General features: G+C 44.1%; 2 protein-coding genes across 3 annotated transcripts in view; one reads left to right on the top strand and one right to left on the bottom strand.

Annotated features, from left to right (window-relative positions):
- WDR79 (Telomerase Cajal body protein 1 homolog) overlaps positions 1 to 18067 on the bottom strand; it is a 32757-nt gene extending 14690 nt beyond the window's left edge. For both annotated transcript variants that reach the window (XM_075682073.1, XM_075682072.1), the window contains exons 1-8: positions 17282 to 18067; positions 17047 to 17161; positions 16276 to 16364; positions 14717 to 14807; positions 13480 to 13612; positions 11322 to 11408; positions 4040 to 4158; positions 394 to 497 (exon numbers count right to left, since the gene is read on the bottom strand). In XM_075682073.1, the coding sequence (XP_075538188.1) occupies positions 394 to 497; positions 4040 to 4158; positions 11322 to 11408; positions 13480 to 13612; positions 14717 to 14807; positions 16276 to 16364; positions 17047 to 17161; positions 17282 to 17508 (965 nt within the window). In that variant the 5' untranslated portion in view covers positions 17509 to 18067. The remainder of the gene's footprint in view (positions 1 to 393; positions 498 to 4039; positions 4159 to 11321; positions 11409 to 13479; positions 13613 to 14716; positions 14808 to 16275; positions 16365 to 17046; positions 17162 to 17281) is intronic.
- A 154-nt stretch (positions 18068 to 18221) lies between these two features.
- LOC142572750 (integral membrane protein 2B) overlaps positions 18222 to 19887 on the top strand; it is a 34312-nt gene continuing 32646 nt past the window's right edge. Inside the window, exon 1 of the mRNA XM_075682074.1 lies at positions 18222 to 18475. Coding sequence (XP_075538189.1) covers positions 18395 to 18475 — 81 coding nt within the window. The 5' untranslated portion in view covers positions 18222 to 18394. The remainder of the gene's footprint in view (positions 18476 to 19887) is intronic.

The raw sequence follows: 19887 nt of genomic DNA, 5'->3' as shown, positions 1-19887 counted from the left end.
CTCACGTGCAGGTAGCGCAAGAATAGAACATGCTAACACCCTCGATCTGTGCAGCTGCACTGTCGGCCGCTCCTGAGATCCCACTGCACCACAGCTGGCTGGCCTAAACAAACCGTGGCTACAGCAGCTACCTCATCGCGCCGCCTCCCACAAAGTAAAATTTTGAACAGGTAAGGCCAAGCTCAGGCTCAAGCGTTCTCACTTGAAATATATCGCATCGCTAGCACTACATAAGCATTGCATTTCTTTATGGTTAACCAAACTACTGCAACAGATAAAAAAGTGTGCAACCAGAAAAAAAAAAAAAACAGAAAATGAAAGAAGAACATGAAGTCTAATGCACCTGCATTTTTAACAGAGAGAACAGAGCTCAATTCTGCCAGAACAACCCACCGGGAAAGCTCGAAGTACATGCGCTGGTGAGTCGTGACAGTCCTTTTCATGCAGTACAACACCTTGCCCAGATTACGCAGGTCCCAGCAGAGAATCTCTGTGTCCTACAAAAAATAACACCATTAGAATATCAACAGCAAGAGTAAAAGTGGGATGGAAAATTACGAGAAAGAAAAAAAGACGAAAGATGGAGAGGTCAAATCAAACTGCTCCTGGTGTAGTGAGGAATAAAGGAGATGGAAAAAATTACGGCGACTCATCTCACGATGACTGTAGATGGTAATGCGATTAGCATTCAAGCAATGTAGCGGCACACCGTATTTCTCAAGTGACGTTTATTTAACATCTGTAGTGGTCATTCTGAGACTTCTGTTGCTATGGCTATATGCGACATACTCCAGTATCGTCACACTTTGCCATGGCACTCACTTGCCCAGGTCGCTAATGAGCATGGCGGCATGACGATGATGGAATGACGTTGATAGAATGTGTGGGGATGCGCAACTCTCACGCTTCCCCTAATGCTGTTTTCCCTGCATAGCCCCTGTCTCCTGTAATCTGGCTTTGCCGTGTGGCTTTACAGTAGCGGTCGATGTGCTTGCAGAGTAGTACGAGAGATGGCACGAGTGTTGCACTGCTACCGCCATATAACGGCAGGGTTAATTGAGCAAAAAAGGAAGAAGGCTGTTCCTCTTTGGCTCGGGGGTTGGCAAGTGGCATGGACGTTCCGCATGCTTCTGCGATCCATGCTTCTGCGAGACCACCTCGCGAGGCCTTTTATTTTAACCAATTTTATGACATGAAAATATGTACAGTAGCGTATAGACCCTTTTCACGGTGATTATGCGGGCACTGACATGTTCGATCACACAGTGACGCACACATTGTTTGCCTCAGCTGCCTCCTTTGCCTCTGTGTTTACAATGGATGTGCATGACGCCAGTATGGCTCAACAAACCTCTATTTTGGCAGATATTGTAGACAATGACTGGGAGGACGACACGAAACTTTGGCCACAGCTTCAGAGGGCATTTAAGCGCTTTCGGAGCTCACTGAGTGTTGTCCAAACGGAACGAGCAGTGTATATGGTACTTGTACTTAAATCAGGGCTAGAGATGTATGCTAAGCTATCCATATCCCGCTTATCAATTAAATCAGGATCTGTGTGTTTTGCTCTGCATTCTCCATTTGGCAAATACTGTGAAGCAGCAGCTTGTCATGTTTCTGACTCAGTAATGTTTCTTGGTGCATTTACTATCTGATTGTTTACTTTCTGCCTAATCGCTCGCAGGAGTGCTCAGTTGCCACAGATTTGTTCTTGCTGAGCACAAGGCCTGAAACGTAGATGTTCTGTACTTTGCAATAGCTTTGTAGCAAGGACGTATTATTGTTAGTCATTCGCTTACTCTGAGGACCGTCACCAAACGTTCAGCTTTGAACATTTGATCGTGTGCTGTCGTGCAGTCGCTGTCACCCATGCTTCGGCACATTGACTCAAGTGTGTACCCATTAACTTATTCTTGATACACTGTTGATATAAGGGGCGTTAGTTTGGCTAGTGAGTTGGAGTGGACGTGTGTAGACAATGCACGGAAAGCTTACGAGAAACTTGCGAGAAGCTATACTAAGAAGCAGCACTGCTCCCTTTGTCACTGTGTGATGAGTGGTATTTGCTGTTGCTGACATTCTGGGACTGAAGTCCTTTCCTTAAAGGTTAGCGATACAATGCTGCCGGAAAAGTGAACTTTTTTATCCTCAAATAAGAAAAAGCCGTGCATCATGAAAGGCCAGCAACACAGGCAGTCCTTATGTAGCATTGGTCTGTGAACTTGGCCACATAGATTCATTCCATTCCTTAAGATGTGAGTCACTACTTTTACAGTCAATCACTGCACGCATCTTCTCTCTACCGTTCCACATTTTGCAGCATGAATGGAGCACAGTGAATTAATGAACAACCAGTTGCATTTTTTACAGCTCATCACACAGTAGCAGGGCAGGAGCGGTAATGGTTTCGTATTCCTGAGCTTTTGCTGAGGCAACATGCGGAGCACCACCAAAAGTGGCATGTCGTTTCTCTAGAGCAAACTGCTCCTCGAAAGGGCACACAATTACTGTCACAATGCAACCAATATGTGTGCACACATACACAACAGCGTTTACTGTGCATTCAAGGAAGGTTGTACAATCCAAGTGTCTTTAAAGGGACGCTAAAGAGAAACATTAATCACTAATAATGTATTCTTTCAAACTCTTCCCATGTGGTAAGAGTTTCACTACTAAAAGAGGAAATGAAGGCCAAACTTCGATTTTTTTAAAATTTCGCAATAAAATGCCAGTGCCAGTACGTCAGTGTGATGTCACATAACTCAAAGTACTTTCTCATATTTGGGTCATTGTAGTTAAGTAAAAAAACTAAAAAAACTCGCTCATCTCAATTTCTCGCTCTTTCATCACGCTACTATATCGTCCATCTCATAAATACAAAATTAACTAGGCCTAAGGTGCCGTCGAAATCCATGACATCATGGCAAGCTGAAATGGGAACTTCAAGGCAGCATCGCTGCCCGTCTCTTGCTTTTGTGTAAATGTGCGGCAAAGTGATCAAGCACACGCTAGGAGGGAGGGGGGCAGGTAGGTGAGCCCGCTGGGGGCTCCTTCCTGCTCCTTTTAAATCAGATGGGAAAGGAGTGCGTGCACCACTCTGCTTGCTCCGGTTCGATCTTGGCTTCCCATGCACCACTTCCTTCGTCATTTTTACAGCTCGTGACATTATGGCAGTTAGCCACGCATTGAACAATGCCTTTGGTTAAGTTTGCCTTAAAAGCGGTCCATGGGAGTGACAAATTCGGTTTGAAATAACTGTTGGGTGGTATTTGGAAGCTTTTCGCAATTCGTGGGAATTTTTCACTATTCAAATGCACTGAACTTTGTTGGCATCAACATAGCACTTGGAATTATCAGCCAATTAGAATTAAAAATTTCAAATTATTGGGATTTCACTGTATAAAGCAAGACCATGTGAAAAGTTTGTGTCAGGAAAATGAAGCTCATATGAAAAAAAAATATATTATTTATGCTGTAATGAAAGTTGCCTTCACTGCATGTTTTGGTTGCATGTTCAACATTTCAGTCCTCCAACATGCTCCTTGAGCCAAGTGGTGTTGTTTACATGCACCGAGCAATGAAACTAGCTCAAATTGTTGGGCTGCATGAAAGATAAGACCATGCTGGAGGAGCTGTGCCCATTGTTCAGTCTGTTTTGCAAGTATGCCCTTGACAAGCTCAGCTAGTCTTCCGTATGGAGAGGGTTAAGTTCTATTCTTCGTAAAATAGCAGCAGAAATGGCTTACGGACACCAAGACACATTAAAGAAAATTAAATTATAGGGTTTTACGTGCCAAAACCACAATCTGATTATGAGGCATGCCGTAGTGCGAGATTCCAGAAATTTTTACCACCTGGGGGTTCTTTAAAGTGCGCCCAAATCTAAGTACAAGGGTGTTTTTGCATTTCACCCCCACTGAAATGCGGCCGCCATGGCCGGGATTTCATCCCGCGACCTCTTGCTTAGCAGCCCAACACCATCGCCACTAAGCAACCACGGTGGGTACCAAGATGCATTAGGCAAGCTGAAAAAACATGCCTTTCTGCCCCCGCTGTAGAGAAGCTGTCCATCAGGCGAGAAGTTCAAATGCGTCACACCTCCATGGTGACCAGACAAGATGAACTGCAGGACCCCATCGGATTCACTGTAGACAGCCACTAAGGAAAGCAAGTAAGATGGCGGTTATCTCCAATACAACGAACACATAATAATACTGCACACATGGCCAAAGTGGATGCAGCTTGCCGAAGAAGCAAATGCTCCAGCGTGCAAAGCCAGATTGTCCCACACAAGACGACACAACAAAAAAATGAGAAAGAGCAGCCCTGTTTAGCTGCTGTTGAGTTAGAGTACACATAAAGATTTAAACAAGTCATTTTGGAAAATTTGCAAAACTTGCAAGGTGACCAATTTTAATCCCAGTTGTAATTATAGTGCTTCCCACCCCAGTGTAGCACTAGCTCAGAGCCACTTTCAAAAACATCACGCTTTTTACTGATAAACGGAGCTTTCTGATCCTAAACCTCTTCCAATTTCTCAAATAGTTCTGAGTTAGCTACCAGATAATGCACACACACTCTTGTGTTGATCTGAATTCCAATCTTAATCCAACAACTTCCCCAGACATCGAAGAGCCCAGATAGGTGCTACATTGCTAGCAGCTACAGCCATTTGTAAGGTCACAACTGCCAGGGAAATGCTACCATGTGACATGGAGCCATCTGTGTATGAGATAATGAAATGCGTGAGTTCTACTATGTGATCTGCTAGGTGAGCATTTGTTTCAAATCAACACACCCTAGCACACATCTCTAGTTTCACTAGTGTAGCAGCAAATGAACCAGAACTTCCATGGTACTTTGCAACACCTCTGTGAGCTACATGTGAAAATGTTTATAGTGACACGGCATGGAGAAGCATGTTTTTCTCATGAAAATTTGATTTTGCAAAATGCAAGCATGAATAATGCGCCTGCTCTAGGATTTCAGTAACTCTTCCATGACAAGCTGTGCAATTTAGTATAAGAAAAGAAGAATAGATGTGCAGTATGATCAACTTTTAAAAGGAACACCAAATTAGTTGTTTATGAACGGCTAAATCAGCTGTGCACAAAACACACTAGCTTAGTGGCTACAGGGGTTTTGCTGCTCTGCCTGGGATTGGTTTACACATATGGTTGCTTCAGTCATTGTTGCTAAAACAGGTGAGGATGGTTCAGATACTGTCACAAAGTACGTGCACTTGTGTCTCTCTCAACATGGCTGCCGCAGTCACGGCACCACTTATGCGAAGGTGGGGAGCTCTCCTATTGTTTCTTAAATTGCCTGGCCTATTTGTCATGTGAGTAGCTGGCGCACAGCAAAGGAGAGAGCGGGGAGGTCATTTCGAGAAATGGCACAGCGGCTTGGAAGTTGGGGCAGTGTGGTGGTGCATCTGGGACTCAGCCGAAGATCTCCAGGCCAGCGCAGTAGTCAAGCAGACCAACATGCAACTTAAGTCCATAATCGTTTTAAGCAGCAAGGAACCAGCAGGGCAACACTTCTCCAGTTGGGTGTCTCGACGAGCATGTCTTCGGTTGCTGAAGTGCTGGCTTGGTATCAGCGGATCACAGTGCGCGCTTCCCAAGCCGAAATGCAGAGCCACTTTCAGTTGACTCGCTGGCAGTGTCAGCGGCGTCAGTCAGTCGCTGCCATCCCTTCGCCGTGTAACATTCCTTTGCGCCTATGCGCTGCTTCCCACGACCTCCCGATAAGCAAGGCAGTTGTGCCAAGCTACGCTCTGTTTGCGGCGGCTGGTGCAAAATGTTCCGCATGAGACGGATTGTCCGAGGCTCACAGACGGTTTATATTACAATATAATCCGTCTGCCTATATAAATAGTTTTTTCTTAGCCAGTTCTTTCTGAACCATGAGCGAGGCAACTGATGGAAGGCCACTGCTGCTAAACAAGCTGCCCGAGCAGAGGCACAGCAGCGTCGCCGCCAGAATCCAGAGTTGCACTATGTCGACTCAGGCATTGGCGCAGCAAGTCGAGCATATATCCATCTATTTCTCCGACCACAAAACTTCCTTCATGAAAATCAAGAAATGGCACATAGTGGAGTGTTTCTTGAAGAAGGAATATGTGTGAAGAATAAAAGGTTGTCTGTAACTGTACATACATGTCTTGCTTGAATTCTTTGCCTCGCTATATTGAAAAGCCGAAACAGCTGAAGAGCTGCGCTCAAATTTCGCGTTAGGAAGTAACGTAATTGTTGGCAATTTTTCTTAACAATGTGTAATCTTACGTTTTAAGTAATCATTCCATGTTGTTTTTGTATAGTGTTGTGTTTGCCAAGTGCATTGTTGTGTGCATTTTTTGTATTTCACATCGCTCATAAATTCACATGTGGTGGGCACTGTCGTACATGCCACATGAAAGTGCCTGTGTTGTTTGTTACCCTCACACCTCCGGCAAAGCTTTTCATGTTCGTGTGCATTTTGATTTACCATGTTCTGAATGATCAGTCATGCAATTTCTTTTAATTAAACTCCCGAGTGCTTTGTGGTGCAGAATCCAGCACCCCTCTAATGACAAATTTAGTTGCACGTGGCTCACACAACTTTTCAAATGTTTCAGTAACTCCATGCTTTATTGACAGTTTGACCTTCAGATACAAATTCGTGTTTCACAATTACACGGCAGAGAAAAAAACATGATCAACATAACTAATTTTTGCTTTGTCCTTCCACGCTTTTTGGGACAGAGCCAGGACAGGGCCTTGGCTCATCTTCCTTTTTCCACTCCAAAATTTGCAACTTCATCTCAATGTGGTATTTACAAATCCAAGTTTCGTCACTCATGATGACCCTTTGCAAGAAGTTTTCCAATCAATGCAAAATTTTTTTCGTCGCAGCTTTCACTCAGGAGTCAGAAGTTTTGGCAACATTGTGGCATAAACCTTTTTCATTTCCAAATTTTTAGCCTAAATCTGGTGAATCGACGACTTTCACAAATAAGGTGTTTTGTTATCATTCTAACAATAATTTTAGAATCAGTGAGTACAAGAGAATGAACACGATATAGATTTCCATCTTTGTACTACGGTAGGTGCAGGGGCACCCTTGTCTTGGATCATCCTTGAGGTACGCTTCATAGCCTTCCCAAAAATACTGGATCCATTGAACACGGTTCTTTCCTTTAGTGCATCCTTTTCATAGACCATTTAAAGCGATAGCTTGAAGGGCCCCGTTGTACAGTGAGCACGCCATCTGCAGCATTCAGTGCGAGTTGACCACGTTGACTGTGAGCAAAATGTGTCTACCAATCACAGTGCGGCAAACACCGTATTTCTACCAATCACAGAGCAGTACGCGGCACGTGCTTTCTGCCAATTATAGCGCAGCATACTACATTTCTACCATCCGTGGCAGCAGCAGCGCCGTGGGGGAAAGAAAAAAATAAAGAACCAGAAAGCTGACCTTCGTGCATAGTGTGTTCACCGCAAGCGTTTCCCGGTAAAGATAATGGTTACATAAGCTGCAGTTGCCGGGAAATGCGAGAAGCAGTCAGGGACCCTTTAATGCTATCACTTTCCACTCTTAAAAGGTGAAGCTTAAGCGCCTCCCAAGTATTTAAGCTATTAATGAATTTTTGCATCATTCTTGCCCAATTTCACGAGAAATTTCATACTGATCGTTTGCTTTGTCTGTTCGCTGACCTCCATTTTGACAAAGGCTAAAAATAGGTTGCACAAAGAAGTACACACAAGAAATTCTATCTTGTCATACAGCAGTTAGGTATGACTGATACCCTCGAGGTGAGGTCAACTGGGTCCTTACAATTAGAGATAGCGATGCTGCTACACCCTCTCCCACTGTTTTGCTGACTCACTGTATGAATTTGTCAGACAAACCTCATGGATGAAAAAATTTTTTGGTTGTAAGGAAAGTCTTTGTTTACGAACGGCAAATTCTGTCGATGTGCTGAATGGGCTGGGAGCAAGCTACAGAAGTTTGATCTCAATCCTCTTTTAAAGATCAGCTGTGCTGGCATCTTTCCAGTTGCTGAGCACACATTCGAACATTACTTTAAAAAGATCTGGCCAAGTGCAGTGTAATGTCACCACTTCGTTCGTGTGATGAGGCTTGTTTCAGCTCATAGACAATGTGCTCCGCTAGCCCATTTCCAGTTGGGTGATAAGACGTGCTAGTCAGTGAATTGTTGCCATTTCGCTGGCAAAATTAATTCAGCTCTGGAGACAAAAGCTGAGCTAGCCAAGCATCTGACCTCATGCTCCCTGGTAAAGGCATCTATATTTACAAAATGTTGCCTTCAACTGGTCTTGCAAAGTCCAAGTGGAGCATTTCCCAAGTCTACATTGGGTGTTCCCAATTCTGTTATGGTGCTTTTGGCTTTTCTTCTACAGCTTGTCTCAAAGCCAATGGAGCCAGTCATGCATGTAAGAGCTTAGGAGATGCTGAATCTTTATAAGTTTCGAGTTTTATAGGTGGTCCCTTGTAGCTGTTCACATTGTCATTAAAAAAAAAGAATGGCAGCATGCTTTTTAAGTACAGTAGTCACATTTCTGTCACAGTGAATTGGATGAGTGTTATTTAGTGAGACGCCAAGTGACTGGAACTAGCTGCGGCTGAGAGATTAAGGCCTGTTGCCTTCATTACAACTAGTGGCAATGCACGCTGCAACTCTGAAATTTACTTTGATAAGTGCTGTACCCAAAACATAGAGGACTTCAGCTGACCGTAGTCAGAAGGCGATGTTGGTTTGGATGAGAGTGGACATATTTTTAGTCCCCACATTTCTGAACACCTGTTCACTTATGAGTGAGTAGGTGGCTCTTGGATCAACCCTGGATGCAAGGCTTATGCCTTCAACTCCTGAAGAGACCATGAAAAAGACCATGAAGAGGTACTCACCTGATTGGGCAAGTGCCACAACATTCGCACACTTTCACATTTTGCAGTGTTTTCGGGATGCTCCCGCTTTCCTATAGGATGCATCTTGCAATGTGAAGCATGCTGCTTGTTAGAAAGTCATGCTTCATTCTTTCCATTTTTTCTTTTTTAGCAGACTTGGTCGATGTGGCCTCTCTTTGTCTTTGCACAGAAGCACCACCTCTCAAGTGTGTTATGAGCAGTCCAGCCTGCTGTGTTCAGTGTTCGTCATAACAGAAGCAGAGCCATATTGACAGTGTGTTCCCAGTGTTATAGTACATAGATGACTTCGCTGCAGCCTTGTTGATTTCAAATGCCTTGCCTTTGATGTGCTGTTGGTGGACCTCTGCATTCATTCTCCTCTTGCATTGCAATGTCAATGGGCTTCTGGAAAGTGAGGCTTTCTTTAGCAAAGTCTCTGCTCAACATTGCCGTCTTGGAGTCAGCAGACAAACTCGTTGCCTAGCATGATGTCAAGTGGTAGCATCATTTGTGGTGAAGGATTAGAACTTCACTGTGTTTGGTCCAACTGTGACTTTTTTGCCATTGGTGTTGGAGTGCCAAAATTTCACTTGGTTGCCAGATTCTTTGACCCTGCTATGAAAGCTCTGAATAGACTCATCCAGGAACTGGTCCTGACATTGTAAGTGGCATCTGCGGTAGAGTTTGGAGGGCTGTGGGTCAAAATGCTGCCAGAAGAGGGAGGCCACACAGTAAAACCTTGTTCATAAGTTGTCAAAAAAAAAAAAAAAACGACACAAGAAAAAATGCACTAACCAGGAAAATGTACAATCCGAAGCCACTAAAAAATTTCAGGCCCTACTGTAGTTGACATCTACATAATCTGAAGCGTTGCGCAAATTGTTGCAGCATAAGACACCGAAGCATGCTGAACTGGTCGAGCTTGGGCGACCCAAGAGACGCATTGGCATTATAATGGCTTTGGCAAGCCTCCCCCCCCCCTCTGTGTGTGTGCTCCTTGAATTCGGCCAGTCAGCAGCTTCTTCAGGGTAGGGTATTTTGGTGGGAAATTATGATGTTTCCATTTGGTGAAAATCATTGCGGCACAATACACTGTCATGAGTTCAGCTTGTGGGGCTCAAACGACTAAAGACGCACTTTGGTGCTTTTCTACTGCGTAGTGTTTAAAGACAGTGACAGGAAAGCTAAATAAAATCAAGGTGGTTGGCAACGAAGGAGTATGATGCCGCCAGAAGACATGCTTAGTCATTTTCCTATTCCGTAATGTTTAAAACGGCGAGAGGAGAGTGAAACGAAATCGACCTGGTAGACTAAGCCAGAAAAGGATGCCAGCTGAGCAAAACACAACACCCACTTCACAAATGCAGCAAGGAGCATCAGTGTATTTGGGTTATTGCCAATTGAAAGCATGCAGTACGCTTCCAATGGCACTACACCACGCATGCTATGGAATAGATAGGTGAAGACGCTTATCGCAATAGGACTGCCAGCGATAGCTGTGAATGCGAGTATGCAATGATTTTCGAGATTGGCTGGTAGTACCAGAAGAGGAAGTCAAGTGCATGCCAGCATTTGCACACGACACAGACAGGCAAGTATGTGAGGAAGCTGCCACTGCAGATGTGTAGTACATACCGTCCCACATACCTCACGCCTTTTCTAGTTCACATGGGATCTAGTGGCTGGAAAACATACCATACAACCGCAATTTGGTGATGTGCTGAAGATTAACAAATAAAAAAGAAGCCTAGCTTCATGGGTCATTTTTTGTGTTCTCAGTCACGAACGTTGAGGCTGCAAAATCATACAAAACACGATCATGTTAACGGGGTTCTACTGTATCAATAAAAAGGGATGGTGTTCAGCGTTTTCGGTGCCACCACGCCTTCAATGTCTCATAGGTGGAGGCCTACAGAGCGTCAGCAAAATGGCACGCTTTGAAATGTCCTATTTTATGCAGTTGTCTTCAAAATTAAATTTGACCCCTGACTACAACACCCAAACAGATGCAGAAAATTCTTCAATAGAGCATGTGTGTTGCCACAGAGACTACAGTTGTAGGTAGGCTATGTGCACAGCAGCTTCTTCAATCTCATCGCCAATGTTACATCTTTCAGAAACGTTTTATTCAGCTATACACAAAGTGTGTTGCTTAGCTGCTGCAGCCGTTCTAGTTGCTTGAGTCACGGGAGATTTCAATGTTTCAGTGGTGCGTGCAGCTGGAATTCAGGTTATAGATCACTTCAATCGAGGGCTGCAATGAGCAAGCGTGGTGCTGGAACCTCAGGGTATGTAAGAAGAGAAAGTGATGCCAGCTTGCAGTGTAGCACATTGGAACTGGCTTTATCATCAGCTAAGCTTTCCCTTTAAAAATAGGCCGTACTGTACATACAGGAGGTGCATACCTGTCTTACAGTAGGATCCAGCGGCATAGACACCAAGTGGGCTGAACGCAAAACAACTGATGATGCCAGGTTGACCCATCTTCTTCACTGCAAGAGGCAGAAGTAACACCACACACACTAAAGCAGAGCGGTAAACAAGAAGTCAGTTCATCCTCTGAGAGCCAACAATGTAAATATATGGCGCCATGAACAAGTTCCAAATGGTCGATGCCATGTATTTACATTACTGTCTGTATGTATGGAAAACACGCTACTTTTTCAACTCTCTGTCGCCCAGCAAGTGATGCCACCCTGTGCAGATACAAGACATTTTTTTTCCCTCCGTAGTCTCTCCATTTTAATTCCACGGCTTCTTTACGCTGGTGCATCAACAAGCGCTTGCGCATCCATGCATGCTCGGTAAATAGTTTTGGTTTCGTCTCGCAGGCTGTTTTCGTTTGCATTGCTCGCAAAAACTGATGTCTATCTAATTCTCTAATCTCTCAAAGGGTCACTGCTAGATGCTCACTTGTTTATTGCTCACAGGGGCGCAATTTCATCTGTTTGCAGGTGGATGCTGGTATATACAAACGATGCTGCCATGCCTGTGTTTCTTTTCTCAAAACTCATGAAACCCTCGTTGGTGATGGGAAAAACAATTACGACAAGTTTCTGATTCATTTGGTTTTTCTGACGGCCACAGAACATTCAAGTTTTCTTGCATGGGCTCAGACACAAAGTTCGATTACGCTATGGACATGCATGCTGGTTGTTCTTCTGCGAATGAGTTGAGTGGCAATTCCTTTGATATGGCGAATCATGCTGCATTGGAATATATTCCAGTGCGTCTACCATTTTAATTCTAAATATAAGTACTTATGCAAGCACATCTGTATTGATGCATAAAGAACCTATGGAAAAAGAATTGTCACTTTATGGTCACTCTAAAGAAATGTGATAATTTTTTCTCGAAATACGTGACTCGAGATTTTAAATCGGCAATAAAAAAAATTGACCCCAGGGGGTCCCACACGGCAAAAGAAATTTAACCTCGAAGGGTAAGTAGGTATATTATCATACACTACATATCCACAAGAGGACATGGATGCCATTAAACAGCTTACTATTTTTTCCTACGAATTCAGGTAAATTTTGGTCTGCTCGAGATGTCTGAAACTTAAGTGAAGAAATGCCATTGGTATTCTACTTAAAATCCTGCCAGGACGCCTTGCTTGCACACTGTGGAACAAAATTAGGTGTCACCAATACACGCTGCGGGAAATTTTGGGGACAGTTATCTTGAAAGTGGCAGAAGTCACACAACTCCTACAGGCGGACATTCTATGGACAATGAACCAGATTCAATGCCAAAATTGCATCACATTCCCTTAAGTAATTATGTAGGAAGCTAATTGGTGTTAACTTATTAAGGTCTTTGTGGTAATTAGTGCACAATTTATGGTGAATGACATAGCTGTAAATCTGGTCCACCCAAAAATTTTTCTATTCATATCCCCCCTTTTTTTTTTATAATGGGAGACAGTCACTGAAACACCCATCACATCAAGTTGCAATATCTTTCTACTAAAATACCTTGAATAACAGTAAACCTAAGAACCAGGACAAGTGGATGAACAATGTTAAAGCAAGTTGGAAAAGGCAACAAGCCTAAATACTCTCATCATGAGCTAAATTTGTCACCCTGCAACCTCGGGCATTTTAATGTGCGCCTAAATATAAGTACACGAGCCCCTTTCTATTCTGCCTCAATCAGAGTATGGCCACCATGGTCAGCGATCAAACCCGAAATCACGTGCTCAGTAGCAGAATGCAACATTTTAATTCTTGAATGATGTAGCAATAACTGGACAACAGACATAGAGGATGGAACAAGACAACTTCAGTTTCTTTTTATAAACTGAACAATGACTACATTCCAATAAATGTCAACATTCCCTTTTTGAATGAAAGTCTCCGAAAGCAAGACCTGCAGCTGATGAGTCTTTCTGGGATTACTTAAAGGTAATTCAAGCTTTCAAAGCTAAAATAGGAAGGCAATTCAAACATATTGTATCCAACAATCTCGGTTCTGTTACCAATGTTTGGCTGGAGCACGCAGAGGTCATAAGCATAGAGTGGCTCTGCAATAATATCCAAACAAGGGAAGGTTGCAAGTCACCATTTGTTGGCCGCTCCTCGAAACACCTCCCTGGCCTGGCCACGTCGAACACTCGCACCATCTTGTCAAATCCACAGTACAGCTTCTCACCAAAACTGTCAAATGCTATACTGTGCGCTGCCACGGGCTCATCCTGACAAAAAAAAAAAGAAAAAAAAAATCTAGTAAACTTTAGAGCAAAGACACTCTTACAAAATTATGACAGATCCAACATACTTTTTGGAATCAATGTTAAGCAAAGCTTTCTTGATTCATTTTAATTTATTGCTACACAGACACATGTGTGCAATAGTATTTTATTTCTTGCTTCTGTAGTTGCTTATGCCTTCTGCTTATATGTAAACACACAAGTTCACATGGTCGCATGGCATGCGATGTGGATGCAGCAATGACTTGCAGATGATAATGTACAACCATCACCTATCTATATGCTATCAATGTGATGATATTGTATTGTAATATTGTACTGACTTTGGAATCAGCACAGTTTTGATTACAGGATAGGCCTAGTTTACCATTACACTGCCTCCAGATTGGCCCACTCTACTCATCAGGAAATCAATAGAAGAGACAGGAAACACACACAAAAAAATTTAATTATGGGATTTTACATGCCAAAACCACTTTCTGATTATGAGGCACGCCGTAGTGGGGGACTCCGGAAATTTCAACTGCCTCGGGTTCTTTAATGTGCACCTAAATCCAAGTACACGGGTGTTTTCCCATCTCGCACCCATCGAATCCGCCATGGCCTGGATTCGATCCTGTGACCTTGTGCTTAGCAGCCCAAGGTGGCCCAATTACTATTATTACTGTTTCTTTCTGTAGCCCACTCCTGTAATAACCCTGTCAAAGGGGTTGACAGTATGTAGAAATAAATAAATAAATAAATTTAAAGGTAGCAAGTGATATCACACCAGCCAATGAGGAAATGTTACTACATAATGCAACCACAGAGACCAAGGTCTGCTTATGCATAATCATAAAACGTATGTCAAAAATTGAGTGGCATGTGGGCAGAGCTGAGAGCCACTGTCTGAAATCACGAGCAGAGACAAAAATCTGCTTATACTGAGCTTCTGTGGATTAGACATAAAACTCTGAAAATGTCTATTCTTGCTTACGTGCATTTCAACGTAACATATTTAATAATGCGAGTACAAGAGAGAGATGAAAATTTGGGAGGTTCCTTGTGCTTGCCCGATACTAGTGGTTATTTAAGAGAACCCATTCCTACCAGGTGATTATATGACCTGTAAGAGCACCGCAACTCAGCTGTGTATGCGTCCCAAAGGTGGACAGGATTTCTTGTACTTGTGCTTGCAAAGCTGCGAATAAGTGCAAAACATTTCAGAAGCATTTCAGCTTGAAAAATAAAGCAAAACATGACAATGGCACCTCAGATTACTTTTGCTCTGCAACAGCTGCATTACTTGGAAAGGGACACCTAATATAAAGTAGCAAGAACTGAGCAACCCATAAACAGATCAGTCGTGGCAACTCCTCTGTCGTGTACAATTATATGCCAGCCAATAGTGGGGGTGAGTTAATGCCAGTGCTTGACATAAGTTCTATTTTCTTGCTTAAAAGAGCATGCTTTACCAAAGTAGTATGTCCGCCATGCTCTATCAATAATAGGTTGCTCTAGTTAACATGGTTTTTGAGTATAAAGTTCCTTTAGCAGATGCAGACTTTGCACAGTCAACACTTATGCTTCGCAAGCATTTACGAGCAAGTCACTGGAAAACTCTGCTTCTGCCAGTTGGAGAAGCACAAAGGTATGTGTTTTTGTTATGTTGGTGGTGGCTGTACATCAGTATGGCTAGTGATGAAACTATCATGCCTATGTGAAAAGCTCACAAGCTGTATACATTTTTGTAACTGTTCCGTTCCTAACTTACTCTGCATATACACAATGTGCAATGCCCTTTCGTGACAACTTCCTTCTTTGCCTCAACTGTACAGTCCTCAGTGATCCAAATGTGATAATTGGACTGCATGGTGGCCAGCACTTTTTGCACCACTTGTGATCACTGGAGAGCCATATGCAGTAACAATCTATCATTACGGCCCTCACTTCTACACAATACCATAACACGTCGGCTTGGTGCCCCAGTGCTCATCAGTGGCACAAGGAGCACTGGCAGAGCTGTGTTTCCTGCCGACTGTTGTAGGCCTTTCTCATTTGCTAGCTTATTGAGTGCGTTTCCTAGCAACGCTAGCGGCCTCATTAGCCATCTTCCTCTCTTCTCCCTTTCCACCTCTTAAGTGAGATTCCTGTCTTCATTCCCTGTATCAATGGCAGTAAACTTTCAAAGCTTGTGCCACTGCAGCTGTTTGGGAAATGTATGGATGAAGAAGGTTAAATAAGATTATATACAAGGCTGCATCACAGATGCAGTTTTAAATGTTTGTCAAACACTATTGCAACTGCTGATGTATTTAAATTAAAAGTCCCCAATGCAATTTGTCTGGCATTTGAGATGTTCCATAACTGCTCCCAATGCTGTAGGGGCTGCAGGCTCCCTTCGAGGTACGTTGTACATTTTTTCATCATATCAGAATTGAAGCTTAATGCAAGTGTATTGTATCAATGGGAAACCAAAGAAACTTCAACAAACATTACAGACATTCCCCAAACAATTGGGTGTATCAGAAAATTTGGCCTGAATCGGCCTACAAAGGGCACCTCCTGTAAAGGCTTTGATAACCTCGCAGTATTCAATGACCACTGAGACAGCAAGTGTGGTGCCAGTATGTATATAAAGCATGCTCGTAATGATTGCTGGCACATACCAACAAGTTGCCGGATCCGAGGAACTCATGCCAGGGAACCAAGCATAGTCATATATCAGGCCACTTTCATTGCACTTGATCACAGGAACCTGGAAGCACAACTCCAATCACCTAAAATATTCCTGGTAGAAAACAACTACCACCCCAACTACTTTGGTCATGCAATTCAAGAAGAATTAGCATTAAAGTGAGCTAGAAAGCTGCTGCAGTTGCATTGGCACCTGTATTGCTGTCAAGCACCTAAAAAGGCAAGTTGAAAGCTGCTACTGCATTTTGCTGAAACATCAGTCAAATGTGTGCACCTATGTGTTTAGGTTCCACAAGCAGGGTCTCTGCATCCTAGTCAAGAACTGGCCACCTCATTAATGAGCAAGAAAGTATAATATTCAAAGACAAAACAAAACTGCTGGATCTTGGTTGTACCACAGCATGTATGGAGGGCCAATTAGAATGGTTCCTTTATCTCCTATTACATCTGAACATGGCACACAAAAGATGTATAGCGTAGGAAAACAATCTGAATTTTACACACGTTCACAATGTGTAAACAGAAGCTATACTTTTGCATGAAGCTTTATGGTGTGTTGAAATCAGTGTAGCCAGAAACTTAGATAAATGTGCGGCACTGTAACTCATTGTTCCAAAACAATCGCAACTGACAGTGTAAAGTTTACAACAAATATTATGAGCACAAGTTTTAACCCCACTAACTTTGAATGGTGTGAAGTAACATGAAACATGCGGACTCAGAGGCATGGTTTAATATGTCACCATTTCTTCCGCTTCATTCCAGTCAATCTGCTGTTGGCACAGGACCGCAGGAAGGTTGAAAATCCGCAGACAGCGATCGTCGCTGTTTGTTAAAATGCATGATCCATCAGGAGACCTCCATGAAGAAAATGAGAAGAAAAAAAGCGACCGAGTGAAGTACCACCACTTCTGTTCAGCTTATGCATAAGGAACTATGAGAGAAACGACGAGAAAAATATAAAGCAAACTAGTTTACCATTTACAACCCCTTGTGATGCACTTAGAAAATGCTTTCCACGCACCGCACACTTGAACGGGCTTTATGCAGTAGTTGAAGGCTGTTACAACTGTGTTGGTCAGACAGGTATTAAAGTCACGTTCCGGGCTCTCACTCGCAAACAACTCGCAGTCCGAGTTATCACCAAGCGCCGTGGGGTCTGTCTCCTCCACCACCAAAGGTTCATCAGCCATGCTTCTGTTCATCAGGGCTTTCGTAATGAAGGGTCTAATCCATCGAAGGGTTTTACGTCCACCACCGGACGTACATTCGCACAAGATTCCCGCGCCTGTGCACTAGGGTCTCCTCGGCATCTCGTAAAACACGCGCTGCTTACTCGACACACGAAATATTCGACGAACGAATTCGCTGCTGACAATCATCGCATAGCGCTCTCCCACACAACACTACTTCACGCTTCTTCGGAAATGAGCGACAAGTATTTTACCATAGTTGCTAATGTGCCTAGAATTCTAGGCAGTGTAACAATTCACCGTAATTTTACGGCAGATCCATTCATATGGTGCATGGCTCGTGCGCATGCGGTACGTCGTGTGAGCGTGTTAGTGTATCCTGACGCCAACTACCAAATTTCAAGTATTTATACTATTTATACATCTTCATAACAGTTTACGCGAGGCATTTTTTTTTTCATTTGCCTACTTACAACGCGTTTAATGAGGGAAATACAAAAATGAGAAACTTGGAATTGTAAGATTTGGATCTACTTTGCGCAGCGCACGTTAGTTGCAAAGCGTTGCTGCCGCTCATAATTCCCTACATTTCCCCATGTGCGCTAGTCTCGGTACATTTCTCGGTACTTAGCGCCTCAGCCTCCCGCGGGCAGACCCAGCTTCTTCAACCGCGAAGCACCGCGAGCGGAGTGTTCGGCGTAGTGCTTGCAAAGCAAAACCAAACAAATCGAAGCGGAGGACTGCCGCCGTCGGGCGCCGAGAGTAGAGTTTGCGCGTTTGCCGTACTGCTGGGCGCCGTCGATAGCGCATTTACTGCTGTTGTGCGTCGTAACCCAATCCTTCCGATTCGTTGCTTCGATAATCCGTGTGCCGCACTGACAGCGGGCATCATCGCAAGATGACGATCATCACGCAGCCTTTGACGGAAAAGAAGCTGGCCAAGTCGCCACAGGCCAAGCCTCTCGTTCAGCACGAGTCGGTGAGTTAGGCTTACGCTAAAAAGGATATCGACGCAGTTGCTACCCCGGTTGTCGATATGACTGGTTTTCGCTTCCGCTCTGGCCGAACAGACGGAGGAAGTGGGTGCGCGAGTGCACTGGGTCGGCTGCGCGTTATCCTCGCAAACACGCACGAAGCGTCAGCGGTAGCAACTGACTGCGCTTACGTAATGCTAGGAATGCACTGTTTGTTTCGGACCAGCGCAATTCGCGTTGTCGTTTGTCGCTATGCTTGGCGCGTCAGGCCAGTCGCCAATGTTTTTTCACAAAGTTTACGTACAATTGAGGCTGCATCGAAAAGTAAAGGCAATGGCAGTTTCCTTTCGGAGTGGTTTCTGTTGTTTCGTGTTCGCTTGCATTTTATTAGTTTCTTTCTCCCTTTTACAGCTGTTCTTTCGAGCTCTTCTCTTTTTCCGTTGATTTGTCAGCCTTTAAAAGCGTACGTAGCTGGCGTCACCAAAACAACAAAACAATTAAAAGCATTTGTTCTGCCTTCCGCGGCACGGTATCGAGTTGACTATTCGAGGTTTCTGCCAGTGCGCGTGGTGCAGAGACGGTTTCCCTGCACTACTCCGAATACACCGGCACGTTGATCAGCAGGAACTGTCTGCGTAGTCTTGAACCCGGCACTTTTGGACTGTGGCCCAGTCCGCCTCGGGCGCCGCTCTTTTGACTCCACTGCATTTGTAGCGCCTCTGCGGCGAAAACGAGGATGCCTCAGAGGTTGCTGCCTCATTCGTGAAGTATCACTTATTTTGAGAACAGCAGGAGTTCCGCGATGCTCTGCTGCTGTTCGTGCCGCACTGCTCGCGCCACGGCCAAAATACCGATGTCGACAACGCACGGTCGCCGGCGTGTTGCGCCCTTGCCAAGAGGACATGCCGTGCACGTATTTCACGAAGCGCTTGCGATATATCTTTTTTGCAACACTCCGCATTGCAGATGAGGCTGCCGGCAACGTCTGCAGCTTTCGAGAGCGCGTGCAGCGCGCCATATCACCGACTTGGCGCTCGAGCGTCGTGAATGTCGCGGTGAATGCATGCAGATGGTTCGTGTCGTTGAGGCGTACGAAAGGGCGGATCGCGTTCAAGTAAACGCTGTGCGGATAGTGTGATCAAGCGCTCTGGTGTCTTAAGCGGTAGCCTCAAATATCAGCCTTGGAAAGCTTTCAGCTGCGCGAATCGACCCTGCGCCTAGTCTTTCCAATGAGCAGTCGTTAGGTGTGTAAAAATTTCACGGTACGACTGCTGCTGCAAGTGTCTCATAAGGTGTGCTGTAGGATTTCCGCTTGTGTTTCCGACCTTTGTAGCAAAATAATTGTACATGTCGGACTGCACTTTTTTCTCCTTGTTTAGGTAGTTGCGCATTCGCAATCCTCTGACGTTACATTTAA

The sequence above is a fragment of the Dermacentor variabilis genome, chromosome 2 (assembly GCF_050947875.1).
Source record: "Dermacentor variabilis isolate Ectoservices chromosome 2, ASM5094787v1, whole genome shotgun sequence".
Classification (NCBI taxonomy): domain Eukaryota; kingdom Metazoa; phylum Arthropoda; class Arachnida; order Ixodida; family Ixodidae; genus Dermacentor; species Dermacentor variabilis.
Note: the sequence above shows the minus strand (reverse complement) of the source record. Positions and strands in the feature narration are given on the sequence as shown.